This window comes from Pleurodeles waltl, chromosome 11 (genome assembly GCF_031143425.1).
Source record: "Pleurodeles waltl isolate 20211129_DDA chromosome 11, aPleWal1.hap1.20221129, whole genome shotgun sequence".
NCBI classification, from domain to species: Eukaryota; Metazoa; Chordata; class Amphibia; order Caudata; family Salamandridae; genus Pleurodeles; species Pleurodeles waltl.
The window spans coordinates 315,964,912-315,981,604 of record NC_090450.1 but is presented as its reverse complement, the minus strand read 5'-3'; the positions used below and the strand labels follow the sequence as shown (position 1 = coordinate 315,981,604).

At 45.0% G+C, this 16,693-nt stretch overlaps 1 protein-coding gene across 4 annotated transcripts in view; it reads left to right on the top strand.

Moving 5' to 3' along the window:
* Positions 1–16,693, top strand: part of LOC138265661 (kyphoscoliosis peptidase-like) — a 395,468-nt gene that overhangs the window by 128,839 nt on the left and 249,936 nt on the right. For all 4 annotated transcript variants that reach the window (XM_069213571.1, XM_069213570.1, XM_069213568.1 and 1 more), the window contains exon 3: positions 13,349–13,396. In XM_069213571.1, the coding sequence (XP_069069672.1) occupies positions 13,349–13,396 (48 nt within the window). The remainder of the gene's footprint in view (positions 1–13,348; positions 13,397–16,693) is intronic.

Here is a 16,693-nt window from a genome sequence, read left to right as displayed (position 1 = left end):
ACAGTCCAGCCCGAACTGCCAAGCCAAGAGCTCCCTGGGCTGGAAACAAGCATCCTGGGACTGATTTTGGGGTATTACCCCTCATCAGCCAGGCTGGCTTGAATCCAGTGGCACAATGATTATGGGACACACATCTGGGCATGTCCTTCCCGTTTATGGTGAAAGAAGCACAACAGAATAGAACCCAGATCTGTGACTGAGGGTGAATGTTTGCGTTGTTCAGCATTCTGTCCATCATCTGTTCTTTTTGCTGAAAACAACACAAAATATGCATTGAAAAGACAGGCCCCTTGATTAATTATGGTTTATTGCTGAACCAGTGTGGTGACGGAATTAAGGAGGTTTTTTGTTGTTACTTTATATACATTTTATGGGGAAACCTGTACTTAAGGTTACAAAATCTACCTGTAATGGTTTTAAATAACAATATTTTACAATATTTAATTCATTAGAGTTTGTGAAGCAATACTACAGGAGTACACCCTCAAACACTCATGAATAGTTTTGATATTGACCCGTTGTGTCCATACTGGAAAAGACATTGACTATCCCTACAGTGACCCATCATTGATTTATTAAGGGGAACTGATCAGTACATAATGGTGACCTTGACAAAATGATTACCACTCTTGACATTGTTTAATGACACTTTACATAATTTTGCCTATTCCTGGCATAATTGTCCCTGTGTGACAGTAGCACATGTGAGTGCTTTGTGAAAATAGCTCACAGCTGTATGTAGGACAAAATGTGTGTGTGCTCACTCGGTAAAACATTATAAAACTGTCTTACGTCTGATTGGCTATGAAATTTGCTTAGAAGTCCTTAGTTAAGTGGTATGCCATATAACCAGGGTCTGTAAATTAATTCTACCAGTGGGCCTGCAACACTCATTGTGCATCCACTTAGGCTCTTTGAAACATGTCTCAGAGCTACCGTTGCAGCTAGCTAGCAGTTTTAAACTGTTAATTCAACATGGCAAAATAACCCCTTTGTCAAGCCTGAAATTTCCTTCTTGATACATATGTCACACCTATGTAGGCCCTAAACATCCAAGATGGCAGGGTGCATTGTAATCACAAAGTTGGTCATGTTATCTTAAGTTTTACATGTCCTCATAGTAATGTGTTTTTTACCACTGTGAGGCCTACCTCTCCCATAGGCTAACATTGGATTGCCTTATTACAGGTAGGAAGTCATGTCTGGTGTCTGAGAAATTGTAATTTAAAGTCCTCTATATTGTAAAGTTGAATTGTAAGCCACAATTTGTTAATGGCACTGTTAAAAAGTTGTCATTATACTGCCCGAACTGTTTGGTGCCCACAGCCTGTTTCTTCGTCACATGCCTAGGTGTAAGTCGTAGTTGGCTTTTAAATATACCTCCCAGACAGCCACACAATGGAAGGATTAGGTGAATCTGGATGGGCTATGTCGAGGCAGAATGTGATGGCGGAGTTGGGCACAGCCCCACTCGGAAATTAATAGGCTGTGACCTGCACACTCACAAAGGATTTCACACTAGTCTATTGTGCCTTTAGCCAGGCTGGAACCAGTGCAGAAAATTCCAAGCCTTTCGGAAAGGGTGATTTCTCGAAACTTCCACTTCAGAAAAGGCACCAGGTTTAAAAAGGGACCCCTCAAACCACTCTCCAGATCACTTTTGGACCTCCTGTGGATGACACAGAGGAAGGACTACTGTTCTGCTCTTTTTAAAGAGGCACTGTCCTGCTGTCTCTTGCTACTCTACTGCCCTGCTGCCTGAGTAGGAAGGACATGACTTGCAACCTGAACCCAAGACTACCAGAGTGACTTCAAGGGCTAGATCGCTGGTCTCTTCATCAGAAGCTTAAAGATAGGAAAGACCCCAAAAATATTGAACCCTGCTCTGTGCTCTGCCTGGTGTGAGTCCCAACCACTGAATGGCGCCCCTCCCGTCCTGAACCTTTTCAAATGGAGCTAAAGGTCCTCTGCCAGCCCAATTGTGGTCTCTAGCAGAACCGACTCATTGCAATGCACACCAGTAGTTTGCAGCCTCTCCTTAGAACCAATGCTTTACGATGTGACCTTGATGCAAGCCCACATCCCAGTCCTTGCAGTTCATCTGAAACCATTGCTGTGTTACATATCCTCAACACAAGCTCATATCACAGCCCTTGCTGTCTATTAGAACCTCTGCTGTGCGACACATCCTCCATGCAAGCCCGCATCTCAGCCCTTGCACCCAGTCTAATCTCAAAAAATGTATTGCAATTTGGTCTATTTTTAAAAATTAGCGTTGCATTTTTTTGTGTTGTGTTTTCACTTTATTACCGTTTGTATGCTGCATAAATACTTTACACATTGCCTCTAAGTTAAGCCTTAACGCATTTTTGCCAAGTTACCAGAGAGTTCAAAACAGGTTAATTTAATGACATTAGTGATTCATTTTGACAGGGATTATGGCTGTTGCTTGAGCAGGGTTTCACCCCCTTCCACCAACACCATTTCTCGCACAAATGTTGTATTTGAGACAAAAATACTGTTTGTTAATGAAAATAACAAACTTCAGTTTGGTGGAATTTTAGCATACTTATCCAAAATAAAATTTCTGTATGCCATGTTGATAAGTGTTTTTTTTAGAACGTCATCGTTGTTCCAGGTAAATGACTGCATATGTGAATTAAATGTAAAGTGGAGATTAGAGAAATAACTCATGTCAAGTTTGGAAGGCTTATTGCTGATTTTCTTTCCTTCACTAAAGCGGTAACTCACTTGTGTGGCGTTTACGTCTTGAGTCATGTGACTATATAAAGCTTTTTATGATATCAGTACTCTTGGCTGTGTCCTGAGCTTGACAGGTTGGTTTAATCTGTCTGCTACCTGATCCTGTGAGTTCCTTACGATAGAACAGTAGCACTGTTTGAAGAGAGTTTAAGAGTGGTCCAACTTTGCTTTTGTTGCATGTGATCGTGACATAAGTAACATTTAATTTCTCCACCTGCCCTTTCCAAATACATTTTAGTGTTTCTGTTATATACCTGATGATCTACTCTGCCTGAGACCAGGCATTTTGTTCATGACTCACCGCTTAAGATTTATCAGGACACCACTTTCAGGGTGTCTTTAAGATTTGTTTCATTACGAGATTTCTTTCATAGCATGTTAAGATCTTTTCAAATTGCTTTTCCAACGTTTTTGAGCTCTCTGGGTTTATTGAAATCTACTAGTATATTATTGCTTGGAGGTGGAAAACAGTTCAAGTTGGTAAGGTATAATCAAAGCATTGAATATTTAGATAATGGTTGGGGTGATGCATCTGTATGTGTGGTCTCTGTATTTTGTGTAAACCCTAGCTCAAGAATGTAGTTGGCTCTGTGTTTGGCAGCACTGAGTATAAGGTTTCTCACACCTGTTGGTTGTCTGTTATTTCTTGTCTTCATCCTTGTCTGTCCACTCATAGATTGAAATTACCCATTAAGAATATTCTTTGTACAAAGTTTTCAGAGTGAGTGCTAGCCTGAGGATTTAGCTTATGAAGATGTAGTTATAACTGTCCGGCAGTGTATTATCGTAGAAACAAACAAGGATTGGGAATCAGTTGCACACCAGCCAGTGGTATGCTCGAATGAGGTGAATTCTTTGTTATATACATATTTCTGAGGATCTTCCTAGGATGTACAATTGGCACTCCTGCTCCTCTTCTGTTTTCTTATATGATCTAGTAACATATCATTAAGGATGACATTCATTTTGTCCCATGACCAGGTCTCAGTCAGTCAAATATTTTACATTCACTCTCGTAATCTCAATTGTATTAAGGGAGTATCCGTGGCTTGAGTGTTCATTAGACCCACTTTTATGTTTTGTCAGCGGCGGCTGCCATAAATCTCAAGGGGAGGGGCGGGCCGGGTGAGGGACGGGTGACAGGGAATAAAAAATAATTTAAATAAACGTACCTCTTCCTGTCGCCATCACCTGCCTCCTCGATCCCCTTCTGGTGTCCCACCTTTCACTGAGACACCAGCATAGGCTCCCCAGCAATTCTGGCACTGCTTTCATGCTGAAGCTAGCATGAAAGAAGCATCAGGATTGGTCTGAGTAGCATGGACTGCCACTCAGATGAAACCCTGGGGTCTGTGAAGTTTCTCCAGCCCAGCTATTCAGCACAGCCAGGATAGAGAAACCTAAGTGCGCATGTGCGTTTGGCCGGCCTGAGACGAACACACATGCGCATTTAGGTGCACTCTCTCCTCCTTCCCCCTCCCACCTACCGTGGCCCAGCCTGCCCCTCTCTTCACATGCTGCTGGCTGAGCCAGCAACTGAAAAAAGATGGAAAGATAAAGAAATATTGTTTTATCTTTCACCTTCTGGCTTAGCCCAGGGGGCGATGCTCCTTCACCATTGCAAAGGAGCCGCCCCGTGTTTTGTTGTTGGGCGCTGGTAGTGTGTCCTCATTTTGGTGATTCACCTGAAGGTGAGCCTGGTTTTGCTGGTCTCTTAGTATCCTTTTCAGTTTCTGGGCCAGGCTGTTTTGAGATTGTTGGGTTTCAAACGGTGCATTGAGTAGCAAGTTTTGCAAGGATTTACTTCCTTTGATTGCTAAATATATGACTTTGGGTTTTAACCTTAGCTTCAAAAACATACCAGCCTTGCCCCTAAAGTGCTCCTTATAAGTGGCAACTTTATTTCCATGGCCTGTAACTACAGCTGCCAGCTCCATTACAACAGCTGCTGTCCCTCTGCTGGTCAAATTTACATACACCCAGAGAGTGAGGCTGCTGAAAACAGGGTGAAAATCCAGGGCAAAGTAAGAAATTACTCTTGGAATTATTCCTCATTTCTAAGTGGATCCCCAAATTGTAAAAGGCAGGATTTGCCCAACCCCCTGTTTTAGTAACTCCTGGGGGAGTGAAATACTAGATCATTTCCAGGGTCACTCTTAATGAGGCCCTGTGAGGTTTGTGCTCTGTGTCTGGCTTGCAACCTCATTTTTGGGTAGCCTGTGGAGCATCTTGAGACCCCAGAGGTTTGAGAGGGAGTCAACTGAATTTCGGCACCTGTCAGACTGCCAGGATTGGTTAGTGGATCCTGATTGTCCCTGGCCACAACTTTATGAGCTCCTTAGGGGTCCATTCTAATGGCAGATTTCCCAGTGGCGCCGACCCTGATTCCTGACTCTGATACAGAACCCAACTAGTAGTGCATGACACCGGCGCCCATTGTACCAAGATCGTGTAAATTGATAAAACCTTTATTTTCCTGACAGGCTCTGTGAGGAACACGAACGGAGGAGATCTGAGAAACCCTACAGTTTTCCTGACCCCATAGAAGAGACCATGACCGACAGTATCTGGTATGAGGAACTGGCTGGTGCCAATGGTCTGGATACATCACCAGACAATGTCTCCCCTCTCCTTCCACAGTGGCTATGGAAGAAGGGGCCTCCTTTGCGATGGTACTTTACAGGGCTGCTGATATCTTGGACCTCAAGCTGCCCACAGGTGCTTCAACCCAGGATATCAGCCTCAGATCCCCTTCTACTGGGGATCCAGCCTTCTTTACCCAGCTCCGTATCCCCGAGAGCTTGGTATGCCAGGCCTCTACATCCAAAATTAACCAAAGTGCTTACCCTACCACCCCACCGGATAGGGACGCAAAGAGGCTGAATACCTTAAGCAAGCGATTTCTGTTTTCTTTTAGCAGCCTTGCAAGCCAGTCTGTGAACACTGCTTACTGATCCGATATTCCTATACAGTATGAGATTCAGTTGCACAAGTGCTGCCTGTGGTCTTGGAGGAGGAGCGAGCCATGCTTTCCCAGGCTATACCTGTGGTAGAGATGCAGCAAAGTCCATTATTTGCTGCTGCAGATTGGATACCATCAACTTGCTGGGCAGAGCCATCGCTTGTCAGGTGGCACTTAGACGTCACACCTGGCTGAGAACAACTGCCTTTTGGTGGATGTACAGGCATCCCTTATGGACATGCCCTTTGATGGCACTTGCCTTTCTGCGGACAAGACAGAATGTTTTAAAGATCACAGGGCCACGGCTAGGTCATCGGGGCTCAACATGGCCTAATGACAACTGCAATCTGCCTTCTGATCTTTCAGTGGCTACGCTAGGGGCTATCAGCTGTGTCCATTCATCCCTAGCAACCACAGCCATCTTGCACCTCCATCCTTTCATGGCCATGGACAAAGCTCCCACAATAGCCAGAGGACTACCAAATCTGCTCCCGCCCACAGCATCTGCAGCCTCAAAGCCCCATTAATTGCCCTAATACCATTATGGGCAACCGGTTGCAGCAGGATACAACACCACCTGCACCAGTGGTGAACAAAAACGTCAGACAAATAAATTCTTAAGACCATTCAGTTAGGTTATGCTCCTGCTTTCCAAAAACGCTGCCACCATCCCCTGATTGGTTGACAGATGACCACCTTTCGCTTTTTAGACAGGAAGCCCAGGCTCTTCTGACCACGGCAGCCATTGAGAAGGTGCCAGCATCAGAAGTATGTTGTGGTTGCTATTACCAATATGTTCTGGTGTTGAAAAAGGATGGAGGCTTCTGTCGATCCAGATCTATGCCCTCTCAATTACTGTCAGAAAAAGTGCACAATGCTCACTCTCACTAAAGTCCTGCCTGCAATGTTTGGGATTGAAAGCTTCCCTTTCAACCATCAAGGGTTGGCTGGTACAGTTTTTTATGAACAATACAGCCATGTAATATTGCAACAGACGGGATGGAGTTGTGTCCTGGACCCTGTGCAAGGTGGCTCGACACCTCTGGACATGGCTGGAATGTCTGAAGATCTTCCTGGTGGTTTAACATCTGGGGGGTTTCCTAAACACTAGATGGGACAAACTCAGCTATTGCTGCCTAGGTGATCCCAAACGTCTTCTCCATCCAGAAGTGGTCTAAGGTCTCTTCAGAGACTGGGGGACCTTGGTTAGATCTATTTGCCACTTGCAAGAATGAGCAATGCCAACACTTCTGCACTCTGGAGTTTCTAAGGAGACACATTTCAATTCCAGTGGTGCTCAGGCATCTTGTACTACTTTCAGCCAATACTATTCCTGCCCAGAGTTCTGAAGAAGATTAGGAAGGATCGGGCCCAAGTCATTCTGTGGCTCCAGTCTGGCCACGGAGAATGGAGTATCCAAACTCTTGAGCATGAGCATTGGACCTCTCAGAAGACTGCCTCTTTGAGAGGATTTCCTGCCGCAGCAGCAGGATAAAGTTCTGCACCAAAGTTTCCTATCTGCCTCCCGAAGTATGTGATGTCATCTTATCAGCCAGACATAACTCCACTAAAACTGTATATGCCAGTCGATGGGACAGATTTGTGGCTTGGTATGGTGCCAGATCCATTGATCCTCTGTCTTCACCCTTCTCTGACATCATCCTATTTGTATCATCTCTGGCCCAAAAGGGCTTTGCTTTGGGCCCAGGTAAAGGGTATCTTTCTGCCATCTTGGCTTTCTTGTGATTGCCGGATCAATCTTTCCTGTTTAAGTCACCTGCTGTGACATGATTCCTGGAAGGTTTACAAGACATATTTCTTCTGCCCTTTCATTATGCCCCAATGAGACCTTAATTTGGTCCTCACTTTCCTGATGTGCTGACCGTTTGAGCACAGGCACAGCTGCCTTCTAAGACAACTCATCATCAAAACAGTCTTCCTTGTGGCAATTACATCTGCCAGGAGGGTTAGTGAGTTGCAGACACTCTGTCAACCCTCCATATATTACATTCTCTATAGAAAAATTGGCCCTCAGAACCAGTGCCTCCTTCATACCCAAGGTAGTAACACCTTTTCATGTCAGACTGCCATTAAGCTGCAGTCTTTTTTTTGCTCCTCATCATTCTCCAAACAAGATGAGGGACTCTACCATCTGGATCCAAAACAAACATGTTGTTCTACAGTGATCGTACTAAAGACATCTGGATGAACATTCAACTATTTGTGGACTTGCTGAAGCCAAGAAGGACAAAATAGTACAAAAGAAAACCGTCTCCAGTGGGATTGTTCTCTGCATAAAGATTTGCTACACACTTGCCAAGAAGCAACCCCCCAGAGGGCTGTGGGCTCACTTCATCAGAGCCAATGCTGCGACCACTGCGTTAGCTCACGGAGTTACTATCCTGGATATCTGTCAGGAGGCAGTGAATGAAGCACACAGTCACAGTTCAGCAAGCACTACTGCCTGGACTGTCAGGGCCAGCGTGATGGGCATTTTGGCTATTCGGTCCTCCTGGCCTTCTTAGTATAAACAGCGCACAGACCCACCTCCGGGGATATTGGTATCTATTCTTCGGTATGGAATTTAGCTAAAAGTCTCTGTCAGATGACCAACTTACCTTTGGTAATGCCTAATCTGGTAAAGACTCTGGGGCTCATTCTGAGCCCGGCGGGAGCCGCCCGCCTGGAGGGAGCCGCCAAATGACCGCACCGCGGTCAGAAGACCGCGGCGGCCATTCAGACATTTCCTCTGGGCCGGCGGGCGCTCTCCAAAAGAGCGCCCGCCGGCCCAGAGGAAATGCCCCTGCAACGAGGACGCCGGCTCAGAATTGAGCCGGCGTAATTGCAGGGGTGCGACGGGTGCAGTTGCACCCGCCGCGTATTTCAGTGTCTGCAAGGCAGACACTGAAATACTTTGCGGGGCCCTCTTACGGGGGCCCCTGCAGTGCCCATGCCATTGGCATGGGCACTGCAGGGGCCCCCAGGGGCCCCGCGGCACCCCCTACCGCCATCCTGTTCATGGCGGGTTTCCCGCCATGAACAGGATGGCGGTAGGGGGTGTCTGAATCGCTCCGCCGCCATGGAGGATTCCCCCGAGCAGCGGAAAGTCGGCGGGAGACCGCCGACTTTCCGCTTCTGACCGCGGCTGAACCGCCGCGGTCAGAATGCTCGTGGGAGCACCGCCAGCCTGTTGGCGGTGCTCCCGTGGTCGGTGGCCCTGGCGGCCACCGGCCTCCAGGGTCAGAATGACCCCCTCTGTCTAGCCACAGATTCCTTACCGCCCAACTAACCTCGCGGTTCTGCAGTCCATCAACTCTATTTGAAGAGGTCCTTGAGGACCTCACTCAGGTGCACTGGCTCTATACCTTCTTACGGCTATGTGCTTCTGCATGGAAAAACCCTCATGAAAATGAGGTCAGTCTGCTGGGGTGCCGCCTTCATGATACCACGCATGTAATTTCTTTTGTGGAGGATGCCATTGATGCCACCTACCAGTGAACAAGGGGACTGCTCAGAAAAATTTCTAGATCCTGTCTGATGCCTGTGGATAATCCTAAGGTAACAAATCTGCAGCCAGATAGAGTCTCTACCAAATAAGGTGTTTCTGAAGTCATTGTGCTTTAAAACAACTTTAGATCTGTGCCCTTATCTGATTTTTTTGATAGATGCCCTTTTGAGGCCACCTTTGCTTAGGAAGTGTTTGGTCTCCCTGTGCAACAGTCTCAAGTAAAATAAATCAGTAAAAGACTGATTGAAATAGGGCCGATAAACTTGCTTTTCAGGGTTCTAGCTTTCCTTCATGCATGTTCTATTTTCATGTCTTAAATATGATGCTTTTCTTTAATATGTATGTCTTCAGCTGTTACTGTTAAACTGTATTTGGCAAGTTGAGTCCACTTTGAGCTCTGTCTTGTACTCATGTACTTCACTAATTGCAGTGATATTGAGCCGGTTATGAAAGGAACTTCAAAACTTTTGTCTCTGTTGTCAGTCCTCGACTGGGAGAACCACGGCTCAAGCAAGGTGTACAAGCATTAGCAATGGGAGCCGGTGTAATTTGACAAAGTGTGTCCTGCTAAGACTCTGCAAGTAGAACCCCTTAGGAGCTCAACTCTCAGTCTTAGGCATAGCAAGCTGTCACAGGCTTCTCTGGAAGGTTAATGTGTGCATATATCAAACAGAGCACTCAAAAGACACCAAACGGTGTAATAAATTGTGTGTCCAGCTCAATGTTTAAAAGAGAACTAAGTTAATACACTAAAAAAACTAATACTGCACCCTACAAAAGCTATGGTACTCAGCCTCTTGTGCAGGGCCATTGCCATTTGGTGAGCATGCCCCATCTGCTTCTCCTTCCCATCACTTTCTCTTTTAACGTTCATATACGTAGGTGTGGCTCTCAAGCAAGTCTAGTGCTCCCCTCTTGTAGGAAGCATGATGCAGTCACTCTCTATTATCTTGTGGGCCCTCAGACATCTTCGACTAGGCCTCCATTTGACCAGGTCTGTGCCTTCCTCCTGTGATGGGAATACACGCTGGACCCAGGAGTGCCTGCCCTTTGCTCTGGTCCTGGGGCTAGACACAGGGCTGCGTGGCAGAGTTCTGAACTGGTGACAGCAGGAGTGCAGCTGCCTTCAGGTTGGTGACCCTCTTCCAGGGGCATGGTGAGTCAGCTGGAGGCAGAGTCCTTTGGATCTTGGCAGGGCCTTGTCCTCAGGAGTTTAGCAGGGCAGAGCCTGCAGGGTTGAGGAGGTGATGCAGTGTACTTTTGGTATCCGGTCCGGGTGGCAACAGTTGGGCTGCTTCTAGGTACATCACAGCTCAATAGCAGAAGGATAGTACGATTGGGCACTCTTATGGTCAGTGTCTCTGACAGCTGCACCATCACTCGGGCACACCGTTGACAAGTACCTCGAGGCAGCTGCTTCACTTGCAGTGGATAGTCCACTCAGGCACACGTTGAACATGTGCCAGGGACTAGTCCCCACAAAGTCCATTCTGACACATTTGGAAAGTGCTGTGGGCATGGCAAAAGCCTGTTGTTTTGTGGCGCACGGTATTTGGGCATGCTTAGGTGAAGTGCCACAGCTGCAATAGTTTCCGTCACACTTGGGCGAGTGCTACAGACTGAGCAGGCAGATTTCATTGAGGTAATCCTCTCTGGCATACTTCAGCCGTAGCACAGATCATCTGCTTCAGCAAGGGAAACCTGTTCAGAGACAAAAAACATGCCAGACACAATGTTGGGAGCCTGAGTTAGATGGCACCCTGGCCCAAGATGAGCTGCTCTTGCCCACCCTCGTAGTCAACTCCCCCTGCAGGTTTGGCTCACTACTCAACTCTTCTTCCAGGCTGGTGTTAGCTTTTCAGGGAGATAGGTAAGGAGATAGCTCTTCCCTCATATCAAGCCCCAAATGAAATCCCCTCATCTCTGAGAAGCTGACTTTCAAGCAGACACCAGCTCTGGTTGCAAAGTAGTCCTGACTGTACTCTGTAAAGCACTCCATACCTGGACAGAGAGAACTTGGAACTGGAACAACACAAATGTCAACCGCTCCAGTAGCTACAGCAAATGAGGATGTGTATTCTCTCTTTGCACATTCAAAACTGGTGTGGGTTAGTTCTATTTTCATTTGTTCTTTTATGGCTGTCTTCAAGACTCAACCGTTATCTGAATGAATGAATCTGGCAACACATGTAAAATGCACTACTACTCTCAAAGGAGCATCTTGCCACTAATGTGCAGAAATGACTCAATCAAGCATCTCCAAACGAGACTTAATCAAGAAATGGTAGAGTAACAAAATACATCGGAAGCTGAAAAAAGCCAGATCTTCGGTTGCTTCTTGAACAATCCTTCAGAATCAACGAGTCTTAAATGACCAGGAAGGTGGTTACATGCTTTAGTGCACAGAAATAAAAATAGTTTACTGCCCCGGTTTTATGTTTAAAACGGGGGAGCTTGAAGAGGTTGGCATAAGATCTCAGAGTTCATTTAGTTGTGTAGTGGGTAAATCTTGCCGTTAGATATCTGGGCCCAGTAAATCTACAGGCTCTGAAGGTGAGTAGGAGAATTTTAAACAAGGTTCTTTAATGCACTGGAAGCCAATGCAGGGCTTTCAGCACTGCCGAAGTAGATGAACATTTAGAAAGTTGCAATATAAGTGTGGTTGTCGGGTGTTGCACAATCTGGAGTTTATGGATAGTTTTTTTGAAGATTCTGCGTACAGGCTGTTGCAATAGTCCAATATTTAGGTTGTCAGGGCAAAGACAACTGTTTCCTTGTAGCCAATGGGAGCAGGTTGAACATTTTTGTCAGTGATCTCATGAGATTATCTAGAGTGATGTTCCTCACATCACAATCATCTCCCGGCCGGAACACTATAATAGATGCACAAAGAAATGTGAGCAGTGTGCACCCAGCTATCAACAGCCACACAAAAAGAGAGACAAAAGGGTGGCCATTTCCAGAGGGCCCCTCCCACCCCTCCCACCCAGTCCCACCCGTCACTCTTCAATCTACCAAATGGCTGTATTCCGGAAGACTAATCCACAGGCCTGTACAGGAAATGGCCCATAATGAATTACTAAAGGGATGCCTGTCTCTTCTCTCCCCACTTGTATGTCTAGGTCCCCTCCATCCAGTCTTATGAATGCCAGCAATGCAGTTCTACTGTCTGGGGAAGTAACCTCACCTCCATCTTGTGCACATGAGCGGGCCAGGCGCTCCCAAAATGGAACTGACGGGCCTTATTCACTCTGCTTAACTCAAACATGCACTAAGTATGTAACTCACAGACCACACCCAGACAGCCACACGTGCTGGAATGTTAGGGCAAGTACCCAGGTTAACTTTTATCAGCGGAGCTTTACAAGAGTTAGCTAATAAGACACCACTTACTAACGCAGGTAAAAAGGGCTGGTTACAATATAAGATTACTAAACCATGGAATTTTGCCACCACTGCTCTACATGCTAGAATACATGACCTGGGCACTAGTCCACTACCAATGCCGAGAGCACGTTTGCTGTGCCCCTGTCTGTCCAGGACTGTTCTCACAACCACAGAAAGTCTAGGCCTTTTCACATCTGCTACGTTAGAATGGAGCTGGGGCGAAAAATCCAAAAGCCGAGATACTTGGGGGTAGATTTATCCTTTTTCCATGTCACATTTGCGTCATTTTGTGACGCAAAAGTGGGGCAAACTTACAAAATGTAATTTAATTTTGTAAGTTTGCACTGCTTTTGTATAAAAAAATGACGCAAATGTGCACTAAAAAGGTATATATATCAGGCCCTTGGTACTTGTAGATGGGCAAACAGGATAGGAGCTACTGCTGTACACCACAGGAGTGACATTCCATCCTAGCAATTGTAAATTGTTTTATACTGTAAATTCTTTCACATGTATGTTAATGTTGTTGCATTTGTTTATATGGACTATAAAGTCATATGGCCATATTTCCTGTTTTGTGTATTTTTTCGATTGCGATTCTCCAGTTTTTTTCCAGTAGAGTTCTTGGCTTCTGATTAAACTTTATCTATACATAAAATATGTATTTACTACTAGGAATGTTGTTGGTGGAGCTTGGCATTGTATAACCTGTTGTAATGTTCTAACAGGCTGCAAAGGAGCTGAAGAGGAGGATAAAGAAGGGCATCAGGATGAACGTAAGTGAAATTTTAACTAAGAGCTAGAGATAGCTGTCTGATGAAGGATTGGATGTCTGCTCTTAATTTAATTTTCCATAATATACAGAGCCTTTCCAGGTGGAATTTAGACGTATTTGGAAAACATCCTAATGTACACGTTTGGAAAGTTCTCACGATTTTCAAAGGCATAATGTATGTGTGCAGTTTCATTCAGCATGTGTGTTATGCACTCAGCGCTAGCATTTTAAAACGACATACTTTTAAAAGCTTCTCATCAAATCGGCTAATTCCGATGCTTCCAAATTACTTGCAAGACATTAACCATCGTCAAAATAGACAAATCAAGAGATTGATATTGTCATGTTCTGAGCAACAATAACATCATTATAGGCAGCTGACTCATCGCATCACCACATATGGCCACAAGCGGGTGATTGGTTGCAACAGATAACCTGAAAATGGCCTTGTTGGTTGGGTGGTGGAGGCACCAAAATGTTTTATTCCTTGCACTGCAGCTGAATGAAGTATGGGACTGTGAACTCAACCTCTCAAACACCCCCACACATAGGCCCTGGTTTATAATTTTTGGTGCAAAACTGTACGAATGCAGTTTTGCACCAAAACGTTTACCACGGGCTTGCACCATTTCTGAGCACCAGCCGGACACCATATTTATGGAATGATGCAAGCTGGTGCAAAGGGTAGGCTATCGTAAAAAAAAATGACATTAGCCGAGTGGGGTTGGCGGTATGGAAGAAAGGGGTTTCGCTCCAAAAAATGACGGTAGGCAAGTTAGAGTAAAAAAAAAATGACTCTAACCAGCCTAGCGTCATTTTCTGACACAAAACAATCCATACCACATGACTCCTGTCTTAGAAAAGACAGGAGTAATGCCCACCACCCCAGTGGCCAGCACAGGGGACCAGGGTCCCCTGGGCATGGCCATTGCACCCAGTGCCATGTAGGAGGTCCCATTTCAGGGCCCACAATGGCACTTAAAAAAAAATATACTTACCTGTACTTACCTATACTTACCTGGGATGGGGTCCCCCATCCTCCGCTGTTCCTCTGGTGTGGGTGGGGGGTGTCCCTGGGGCCTGGGGAGGGCACCTGTGGGCTTATTCCATGGTGTTCCACCATGGAAATAGGCCCGCAGGTCCCCTATCTCCTGCCCTGACCCACGCTTTAAATAATGGTGCAAAGCAAGCTTTGCACCATTATTTGACTCCTCCTCCCCCCGTGCGTGATTTTAGCACGGGGAAAAATATGGCACTAAGGCCATAAAGTCATTTTTTGCAAGGGGACGCCTACTTTGCATCTCACAATGCCAGGTATAATGTAGCGCAAAGGGTTACAAAGTAGCGCAATGCATGCATTGCACCACTTTGTAAATATGGCTCTGCATTCTTGGCCTTCTAACACCACATTAACATACAGATATTATGCCAAAGTGGCGTTAGAATGGTGCTAGAGGCTCATAAATATGTCCCCAAGTTCGTAGAGTTTGTCAAAGAACGTGAAATAAAATCAGAACTTTCCAAGTACTCGGGAAATGTTTTACACATGATCCATCTAATGAAAAACGTGATACATGTTGATTGGGAAGGTGATTGGGAGCTTTATGTGAAGGCTGTGGAGTCACTGATTACTGTGTTTTGCAAAGTGGATTTCATAAATATCCTGAGATATGGATCCTGGTATTTGGAAAAAGTAAAGAAGCTAGAGGTAGAAAAAACATACCTTTGCAGAAAATTAACCCAAGACATTTTGTGGTGAAAGACAGAGAGGGAAGGTTCAATGCTGTGGCTGCAGATATGAAACAATAACAGATGATCCAGAGGTCACAGAAAAGCTCTAGGGGAATTGTTGGTCAGACACGTAAAAGTGAATATGTTGCTCAAGGGCCGGTAGTTTAAAATAAAGTCCTTTCTATTTGCAATGTTTTCACAGAGATGACAAATTCAAAATGAATGGACCATCCTGAAACTTTTCCTCACCACGAACTTGTGGAAAGAGAGGGGTTCGGAATCGGTATTAGGAATGGGCGTCCTGAACACGCTTCTTCTTAATACCAAATCGCAAAACCCAAGTTGCGAAGTTACCTATTCACAATTTGGGCTTTGTACATCCCAAAAAGCATTTTTCCAGTCACAAATGGCCAATTCTGCAAATCAGCCCATTTGCGGCTGGAAAAATGCTTTGTACATATGGCCCCAGAGAGATGGATGTAGCAAAAGAAAGGGGTGAATATATCAAGTACATTCTGTTGCACGATCTTCTTCCAACAAACCCATTTTTTGATGGAGATGCTGCAACCAAACCAGTGAAGTACAAACTTGTACAAGGGCTAAAAAAAAAACCTTTCACCTGAAGAATTTACATTTGAAAAGGTGTACTAATTGAAAACTTCTGTTGTTGTGCACGATCTGTCACAATTGCAAATGGTCATCAACATTGAACAAGATGAACTTGGCGATTTTAACTCAAAACATTGCTGATGCTTCAGTGAACACTTAATTTCCAATTATTGCAAGTGGAATGATTGTCAATGAGGAGTAGGTGCCTGCAGAGATCAATTCAAAAGGTACGGGTCATACAGTATTGTTCAAGAACTTAACAGCAAATTGGAGGTAGCTGACCTTCGTGTTGTGCCACCTGTTGAGTGGGCTGTTCTAAATCGTTCCAATTGAGTCATTGTACTGTCAAATGGCACAGATGTTATTATTGTACTACTTAATTTTTTTGCAATATTCATACAAACACAGGCATACACAGCCCTGAATCTTTCTTTCAAGAGTTGGGGCATGTTTCACTTGTCCATTGCATTTCAGTAAACTTAACTTGTGTTCTTTCTGCCTCACCATTTTCAAATTTGACCAGCTGCCACTGATGCTGAGACTGCTTGTTGATGCGTCTTCAAGTCTTTTCAAACTTCACAGCATTTAGAGTAGATCACTTCCACTTTTGTCTCTGATAATTATTAAAGAACACAAAATGTATGTTCATAAACATTGACATTTAGATGGAAAATGTCTCCAGTCTAACACCAGTTAAGTGACCTATATGAGTGCCACCACAGTAGAAAACCATAATGTGGGGATGGTCACATTCTCTGACAGAGGAAAGTAGTGGGATCGACTGGTTCGATTTTAATCCTCTTTCACCAATCCATGTTATGTAAACTCCTTTTGAACCTAAGTCATTTTAAACATCAGCTTTCTTGTCATGCCCTTTAGCACAAAAACTGAAACTGGCCAACAAACCAAACACTAACCATCTTCACATTCAAGAATAAGGAACATAGAGGAAGATAAA